The sequence below is a fragment of the Amborella trichopoda genome, chromosome 12 (genome assembly GCF_054954075.1).
Source record: "Amborella trichopoda isolate Santa Cruz 75 chromosome 12, AtrichopodaSantaCruz75HAP2 v2.0, whole genome shotgun sequence".
In the NCBI taxonomy this organism is placed as follows: domain Eukaryota; kingdom Viridiplantae; phylum Streptophyta; class Magnoliopsida; order Amborellales; family Amborellaceae; genus Amborella; species Amborella trichopoda.
The window spans coordinates 743,891-753,327 of record NC_142347.1 but is presented as its reverse complement, the minus strand read 5'-3'; the positions used below and the strand labels follow the sequence as shown (position 1 = coordinate 753,327).

The window sequence follows — 9,437 nt, the reverse complement described above, 5'->3', positions numbered from 1 at the left end:
ATTTTTAGGGTTTGAAACCTCTTTTTCTTTTACTATTTTATTTCGTATCCTAAATTCAAGGTTGAGATGATCAATTTTAAGGTTTTCTAAAACGTGTAATTTTACTTTTTTATTGTTTTATAAAAATCTTCTCCTAAAGTGAATGATAATAACTAAGAACTAATTTACAGAGACTAATCTCATTGAACAAAGTAGAGCATACACATCCTGTGCATGACATATAACAGGTGATGGACATGATTTGTAGTGAACAACAGGCAGATGTAACAGAATCATATATGATTGATTGGGAGAAAATAGGAAGGTGCAAATGCATTTTTCGATAAAACAAATTAATTGAAAATCATAAAACATTGACATTTATGGATCCTTCATTTGTTGAAATTCAAACCAGACCCAGTTTGCATATAAATTCGCTTCGTCGTCAAAAGGAACCGATGATTCTGTTTGGGTCGTTTCCAATTTGCGTGTCATTGAAAAAGGAAGCTTTGCTCTATACTTCTTGGCCATCCCTTCGGCCTCTGAAAATACTCTCTGAGGAAAATGTAGAGAGAGAGAGAAGAAAATAGATCAAAACCACTGATCAGAAGTTTTATATATGCAACTTAGACTAAACTAGCCAATGGCACCTTTTCAACTATTTTTAAGAGTTGTCCTATTTATAACACTACGATATGACAAATATGAATATTCTTTGGTTTAAAAATAGTTAATGCCAATTTAAGAGATCTGAAATTTTAAGAAATGAGTCCTCATAGATACAAACATTTTATATTTTTAAATTATTTTTATTTTTTAACTAATTTATGCCAAGAATCCAAGATAAAGAAATTTGATTATTCAAATATGCCTAAAAAATTCCTATTTAAATATCTATTTACATCAAAATTCTAACACTTCAAATTATGAAGATTCTTTTAATAACCAATGCCAATTTGAAATACGATTTTCGGAATTACGGGAAAGATGTGAAATACAAGTCCTACTTTCGCTACACTTTAAGAGAGTCTAGGAATTAGTTGGAATTAAAGATAGAAATAAATTCATTTAATGTACTCAAAGAATCGAATTGGATAGAAAAAGGAGTCATGGAGAAAAATTCAAAATTTAACCTCTTATTATTCTCCTTTGTATAGAGGATGGTAAATACAATAAGCGAATTAGGGAAAAGGGAGAAAGGCATACCTCTTTGTTTGAAAGGAATAACCCAGGCTCACTTTCAAGGTCTGCAATGCTATAACATAGGGAGATAAAAGAGTAAGAACAAAAAGGTGCAAAAACTATATCCACCATCACCAATCTACGGTAGAAAGAGCACAGAGTCCATAGCATGACAAAGCAAGTTTATTCCTTTGGTCAAACACTCTCTTGTTTTAACATGGGGCAGAGTAGACTCGATTTCTCTTTGTTAATAAGAAAATAATTAGTCATGGTTTGGGAACATGGAGGACATTTAAACTGCCAAATAAAAGATTATACACATCAATCAGGAGTATTCATCCAATGAGATCCCATATTATGATGGAACCAACCAAACATATCATGTGGTGATACTTCAAAGAAACCTGAACAGTTTTCTTTCATTTTTCTGGACAAGGTAATCAATGAATTTTTCCCTCTTCCATAAAGTTGCACACCAAGCGAACCCTGTTTTTCTTTTATATAATTAACAACAGGAACAGAAAGAGGAAAGAACCAAATAACAAACACTATATATGCACAGTGACCTACCTGAGAGATATATTTCCAGGAAACATCGACTTCACCACTAAAATTTTCACTTTCTCATCCACAGCCAATAAGTCATCGACTGAAGGAACTCGAGCACGGCTTATGTTTGAAATGTGAAGCAATCCGCTGCAAAGAGCAGTGAAATTTTTGCATAAGAAGATAGGGAAAAAATTATACAAGAAATTCAGTTCAAATTTGTCAACCAAGCCTTTTGGCTTATGGGAGAAATACCTTGTTTGCAACAAGAGAGGTATCTTGCACGTGAGCCTCTCCCCTGCAAACCAAGATGACCAAAGCCAAAAAAGAAAATGTTTCCTTATTTGAAATAAAAGTTTTTTCTTTATGAAATTTATTCTTTTAAATGGTAAAGACAATACAGTAAACAATTGTTTGCAGTGACTACAAGAGGAAGGAGAAAACTCTAAGTCAAGAGTTTAGGTGGGTTTGTGACAATACTTTCCTATACTTCTACATTTTTATACACCTCAGAGAAATTTTTAACACCATTAAGTATCGATCAAGAAAGAAAGAAAGACAGTCTTCACAAGTAGGTGAGATTTGAAATTTGGCGTTTGGTAAATGGTACACCATATGGCCATCCATAAGGCGGTTATACCCTGGAGGTCAACAGTAGTGAGATCCATTGGGAAAATGGCCTAGGTACAAGTTAATGAACCACTAGAACAAATATATGCAGCACCTCTCATAGTTAGGAAATAACCTCCAAAAAACTTTGAGAGACATCAGTATGCCATCAGTTTTCTGGATATGCACTGGTACCGTCTCAATTTTATATATAAAAAAAAATCCTTAGGAAATGGGAAACCCAAAAAAAAGAAAAAAAAGGGAAGATGATGGGTCTTTGATGGGAAAGATTTGAAATTTTCCATGGAAAAGATTTAAAATTATGATTCAGCTTATTCAACTATGTATAGGCTCAGTAGGGAGAGCTGGTTTGATAAAATAAATTACTCACTCAGTTGGCTTACTAAATCAGAAAGCTAGATATATTATCTCTATTCTCTTGGAAGGACAATAAAGATTCTGTAATATATACACCTTCTATTTGACTCCCCAAGCCTGATTTGTGCTCCATATGAGAAAATTTTGCGGACAGTCCCATCCAACAGTTTTCCTTCTTGAAGATACATCATATCCTGCATGAGATAAATGGGCCACTAGTATTTAAGGGGGAGATACCAGCTAGACATCTAATTCACATCTAAAATAGACCAGAGATCACAATAACTAAAACAAATGCAACTACACCGAATTTGGAGTAGGTCTCTAACATGCACACAAGCACATGAAACATAGAACAGCACTAATGAATAAGGCCCTTTTTGGACAGTCCTGATGGCCATATGCAAGCCTAATCTTTACCTGCTTTTATGGCAATCAGCAATCTTGAAAACAGGCACTCAACAATTGGTCATAACCACTTGGAATGGTATTCAAGTCTTTGCCGATAATGGTAAAATAATTTTTCTTTTTCCTTTCTTTTAATGGTATTGGCAAAACCCGCTATTGGCAGTGTTTCTTTTTCCTTCTTCCCCACCATTGGCAGTGTTATGCTAATAGGTGGAGTTCCACCCCTAAACTTGCCCCCCTGAATAGAGGCGTGCAAGGCAGGCACGCCAGATATAAGGAAGTTTTATTCCTACGGCTAAGAAAGTGGACATCCAAATAGATAAACTGGTATTCTGGCCCAGGCAAGGGAGGCACTGGCATAACAGAGGAACTTAGAAGGGAGGAAGAGAGTAATCATTTGCTGGCATTCCTACTGTGACAAACCAGCACAATAAAGACACCAGAAACACCAGAAAAGGCAACCCAAACATCCACCCACCCTCCCCCCCCCACCTCACACACACACACACACACCACAAACAACAACAACAACAACAAAGAAAAAAACACTATGTAAGACCTGTGCATGTGCATCTGTGTGTGTGACAGAGGGGGGGGAGGAGGGGGGGGGGGGGGGGGGTTGGGGGGAATTAGACTTCTCCTGGTGTTTCTACTGTGTATGGTATGTTGGTTTCTTCCTTTTAGAGTGACAGCAAATAACTGCTCTCACTCTGAGGATTATGTCTTTCTCTGGCCAGTGGTCAAAAGCATGAACAGGAGCCACGGACATGCAAAAAATAATGACAGAAAACATATCAATCAAGAGAAGTAGCAAATGCACCTTTATTTGGTGAAGAATATATTGAATACTACAAACTAAATATCAAGAACTAACCCAAGCTTCCCTTTCACTGATTATCAAGTCATTATTGTCTTCATCAATCCTACTTATGATAACAGATATTCGGCGTCCAACCTGCAAAAGAAATTCACAAATAATAAAAAATTATACTATTGGAGCAAACTAAAATGAACACTAGAAAACTTGCAAAGTTCACATTTATTCTGGAAGAAGAAAAGCATAAAATATAGAAAATAGAGAAATAAAGGAAACAAAATATATCTGAACCATATAAACATTTTGGATAGACTTAGAAATCAGTTGGGCCTACGTTTTCTTTCAAATCCACAAAATTATGAGCCTTCTTGATCAACTCAGCCTTAGGAAGGAATGCCCGTAAACCCTGCAATATCCATGAATCACAACAAATTGTAATTCTTGTGCATGAACTTTTTAAAAGACTAGTAGGCAAAGATCAAGCAATCAACAGGCAACAAACAAATAAAGTAAATAGATGCAGCAGCAAACCTCAATTCTAGAAAGAAGACCTCCAGTGTTCCACTCTGAGATTCGGACTTCAATAGGCTCATTCATTCGTTTTACCTGAAGTACGCAAGTAGTATAAGACCTCTAAATCATAATATGAAATGCTTCTATTGTTCAAAAAATAAATCCTAATATGGAATATAAACATTATCATTTAAAAAACAAAATGAAACACTGGGATGAGCAATTAAAATTCTTCAAGGTTCTTATGAAATCAACAATTGGTAAATCTCTAGAAAAATATAGCCCACGGAGAGGAAACTGTGCACAACTTAGTACATGGATATCCGATAAAAAGAATGCATTACAATGTCCAGTTTCTTTTGTGCTTAAAATGACTTATGGCAAGAAAGTGCTAGTGTCACCCAGACAGAAAAAGTTTAAGACATTGGCTAGAGAATAATTCCCAAGATTGTAAACAAACCATATAAACAAATGAAAGCAAAGCATAAGAAATGACAGAAGCTCATTGCTACAAAGTACAAAACCACCATGAAATTTACAGATCAAAGAAAACATATGTAATTTAGAAGCTAAACTATTATGGAAGTTATCAGTTGAACTAGTTTAAGGATATTCAAGTGAGATATGAACGAGCACATTGACAGTGTCTGTGTTTGGTATTCACCCAAGAATGTAGAGAACAGTATAGCAATAACTGCAACATTCCATTCTGAATATTCTAGTCTATCATTTTCTTTTATTTTCTGAATTTGTTCTTTTCATTTTGTCGTTTCTTTACTTCTTAAGAAAAATAAGTTTGGGGTGTGAGACACATAAATGAACCACAGGTGGTTATGGATTACCAGGAGGAAAAATCAAAGAAAACGGGTGGTTATGGATTACCATTAATCCGAGTATCGTAATAGAAGAACCCCAAAATAAAAAACACATCAAATCATGAATGATGTTTAAAGGCACAGAAAACCCAATTAAAAACTTCACTCAACAACACTTAGGAATGATTCATTTGAAACAAAGTACAAGGAAAATTAAAAAATAAGCGTTGATACACCCATTATCTTGTATATTAACAGGCAAATCAACAACAACTTGAGAAATCCGTTGATTCAAAATGGTCTTCTACAAATTCCCTGCTAGCAGAGAGCATATTCGATCAGAAAAAAACAAAGAATAAACGAGAACAAGAAGACATATTCATTAGTTAAAAGAAAAAACAAAAAAAGAAATGAAGATTTAGTTTCCGGGTCTATCAGTATGCAGATTGATAGCTAGGCATGATAGTGCATAGTAAAATGATAATGGAACTAAAATGTGAATCCGAAGCTAAGAGAGAACATATCAAACTCGAGGAAATATTGAACCATATTCAAGCAAGATGAAAGAGAAAGATTGGAAAATCCTTTATGTCATTTATCCAAGCAAAAGAGAAGAGAAAGATTGCATCTTTCCTTTTATCCAGTAGTCAAGAGAATGAGAAAGACTCAATTTCTCTCTCTCTCTTTTGGTTTTAATCCTTGAAGCAAGAGAGAAGAGAACCTGCCTCACTCGATGCCAAGCAATCCTTCGAGCAAGTCGCCTGGTTGAGAGCAGAGGCCTCCCACTCAAAGTCCTCCCCAAAACCTCTGCAAAAATCACAGTTCCAGGCTCAACCACTGGCCTCCCCTCTCTCTTCTCCACCTCTCTAATTGCCTCCTCTTCTCTGATAATTCCAATTTTACCAGGACCCAAGACCTCTTTCCCCTTTTTTTCACTCAAATCACACAGGAGATGGGCCATTTCATCATCATAAAAAGGAAGAATCTCCTTAGTTAACATTGTGCCTAAACGGTCGGCCCCAATACTCACATCGAGCTTGTTCTCGTTGCCGGAAAGGACGACCCCAACAACCAAATCGCCAGCTTTCGGATCGTAGTATTCAACCTTAACCATTTTTGAATCCTTCTCCTTCTCTCTCTTGACTTGCTCTGATTCATCCATTTTTTGGGGTTCCTCTGTAGAGTCCCTGGGCTTGAAGAACCTCAAAAATGGGGCCAAGACTTTCTCGGGTTTCAAAGGTTCTGAGACGTGGGTTTCTTCAGAATCAGAAGAAGGGGCCATTGCAGTGGGTTTCTCGAGCAATTCAAGTTCAACTTCTTCACCATCTTCGGATTCAAACTGGGGTTCAATTGTTTTAGATTCTGAAGGTTCCGGCGTGGTTTTGGAGACACCATTGGCTCCATTCTGAGAAAGCAATTGGCTTTCAAGAGCTGAACCAGGTCTTGAAGAAGCTCGAAGGATTGTACTTCTCCTGAGTATCAATTTGGAGCTGGAAAGTTGGTTTCTTCTCTCTGTTTTCTTAAAGGAGATGCATTTCTCTATGAGTGGGCGATTGGAGAGAGAAGGATGGAAGGGATAGGGTAGGTGTAAGAGAGAGAGGGAGTTATGGGATAAAGTGCGCATCTTTTCATCCACTGAGCATAGAGAGAGAGAGAGAGGGATTCAGCGGATGCAGTGTGCATCATATCGAAAGAAGCTCGGACTCGTCATGGATGTGTGAGAGTTCAGTCACCAAATTCAGTAGCCTAACTTAACAAGAAAAGAACGTCATGGAAGATAATATACAGAGTGAGACAGAGAGGGAGAGAGACTCTTATCCATAATAGGGTCGTAAAAGGCTAAAAGTTGATTACTCGGAGGGGAGAGAGAGAGAGTGGGGGAGAGAGAACAAGAACATATATATATATACCTTTGAGAGAGAGAGTGGGGGAGGGAGGGAGAGAGCAATGCATTAAAAATAGTAGTAGCAAAATACTTTGCAGGTGTGTTGTAGAAGCAAAATGTGCAATAAAAATTTATATATAGTGTGTTTATTTGTAAAAATAAAAATGAGTAATGATCTTATAAGACCCTTTCAAACCCATGTATGTAAGATTTGGATCACCATGAAATTTGATACAAATATCTAGTTAAATTAACGTATGAGTGTGGGATTTGACTTTTATAAAGATCTATACCAATTTTAATGGTGATCCTTTAATATCTTACATACATGAATATGTGAAGATACTCTTTACTGTGAATCAAAATTCACGTGTTGAGTCGTCTTCTATTTTTACCGTTGGTTTCTCTTTTCAGCATACTCGTCTATCTCGTTTAATTTCTTTTTATCAATACTTCTTTCTCCTCACCCAATAAACTAGTGGTGAACATCTCTTATCTCTATTCCTCCCTCATTTCTTTATTCTCTCTCTCGCATGAAAATACTTCATATCTTTCCCTAACAAATTCCTCCTCCTTCGCTCTTTCTCTCTATATGCATGCATTCAATGACAATCACTCCTTTTTTTTCTTTTTTTTTTGTAACACTACCTCATCTCTATTTTCTCTCTTTCGCCTCCCGTGTTACTCTCTTTCTCTCTCACATGCACACCTCAACTATCTCTCTCTCCTTCTTTCTTCCCCCCTCATAATTTTCTCTTCTCTCTATCCCTCCACATTTTTCCACTCTTTTTCTCTCTCTTTCTCTTGCCCCTTTGATTTTCTCTTCCTCTCTATCACTCTTACACTTCTCCTCTCTCGCTTAAATTTCTCTTCCTCTCTCTATCTCTCCTACATTTCTCCAATTTCTATCTCCCCTTTACCTTATATGAATGCAAATACATTAACTATCTCTCTCTCACTCCATTTTTTATAAAAATATATTTCATAAGTATAACATTATAAGTTGCACATGTGTTGCATTGTACCTATTTTGTATTATAATTATAGATTAGAAATATCAAAGTAAATCATACCTATTTTTAATTATAATTATATGTTATATTTGTCAATTTAAATGCATTTATATTTATTAATAGATTTTTTAAAATTTGACCTTTTTAAAACTATACTCGTGGGAACAAAATTATTCTAAATATGAGTTATATTTTAAGAGAAAAGTGAAAACTTACTAAATGGTGGTTTATAGAGACCCACAGGCCTGGACCTAGATTTCAGGCATGGATCCAACCCACGAGCCAAACTTAGCTTCCCTTGTCGCATAAGATGAGGCTCACCGTGCCAGCCTAGCGCCACCCCTAAACAGCCTACGGTTTCATATACTCAATCACAAGGACATCAAAGTGCTGGTTTTTTTTCTCTCCCAACAAATTTAGCAGTTGATATAGAATGCAGTTTGTATTGGACAATCTTTCATGTAGAATTAAGGTTGTCATGTATCGGGTTGTATCGTCCAGTTTGGTTGGACAACATAATTTGGATATCTTAATATCTTTTAGGGCATTGTTATTAAGTGACACTACCTAAGATAATGTCAAATCTACACTATTTAAGATAATGTCAAATCTACAATTCCCTAATAAAACAAACAAGGTAGATTATTACAACCTTATTTCAAGAACGTTACAACTTTATATTAAGTTTTTCCTTTGATAAATGCAAGAGCAAATTAGCCATGGCAAAAAATAGCTATTTATTGCAATAGCCAACACCCCAACAGCTGGTTTTCCTTGCTTTTTACTGTGGAAATAACATGCTCAGAGTCATGGGCTACACAATCATTCCTTCACTAACTATCAAATTTGGATATGGAGAAACGCTATTTTCCTTTCCACTGTATCAAATGCCCCTTATGAAAGAAGGCGTGGTAGGGCCTGCAATTGGCTAGACTAGGGCTGGCCTTAGCCTTGTCTGGCCAAGTCTAATATAACTAGGGAAAAAAGGGAAACAAGGGTCGGACAGAGGTGGCCCAATTGTGGCCCTAGCCCAGTTGGATTCTATTGGTTGACAGGGGCTTGAACTACAACATGCAGCTCAGCATCTAGGATCAAACCATCATGGATGGCATTGTTTAATGTTACATCGACTCTCTCTCTCTCTCTCTCTCTTCATGTGTGTGAGTGATAATGCATGATGGTAACATCGCTGCAAGAATTGCTCCCACCCAGCTCTAATGGAATCTATTCCCCACAGAAATGGCACGAAAGACCAAATCAAACACCACAAAACCAGATCAAGAAACCACATA

The 9,437-nt window shown here is 36.5% G+C and overlaps 1 protein-coding gene across 5 annotated transcripts; it reads right to left on the bottom strand.

The window, feature by feature from the left end:
• Positions 1-264: 264 nt before the first annotated feature.
• Positions 265-7,000, bottom strand: PDE338 (Nucleic acid-binding proteins superfamily). 5 transcript variants are annotated; one of them, XR_016046512.1, is made up of 9 exons: positions 5,969-7,000; positions 4,451-4,525; positions 4,254-4,325; positions 3,977-4,057; positions 2,791-2,888; positions 1,963-2,005; positions 1,732-1,857; positions 1,186-1,234; positions 265-534 (listed from the first exon to the last, which is right to left on the bottom strand). XR_016046512.1 is itself a non-coding variant. In XM_006836502.4 (8 exons), the coding sequence occupies exons 1-8, from the start codon at positions 6,869-6,871 to the stop codon at positions 361-363; spliced, it is 1,578 nt and encodes a 525-aa protein (XP_006836565.3). In that variant the 5' UTR covers positions 6,872-7,000; the 3' UTR covers positions 265-360. The 5 variants fall into 5 exon arrangements, 2 of the variants coding, with proteins under 2 accessions (XP_006836565.3, XP_088710732.1); XR_016046513.1 differs by having other exon boundaries at positions 5,973-7,000; XR_016046514.1 differs by having other exon boundaries at positions 5,973-6,570.
• Positions 7,001-9,437: the final 2,437 nt, after the last annotated feature.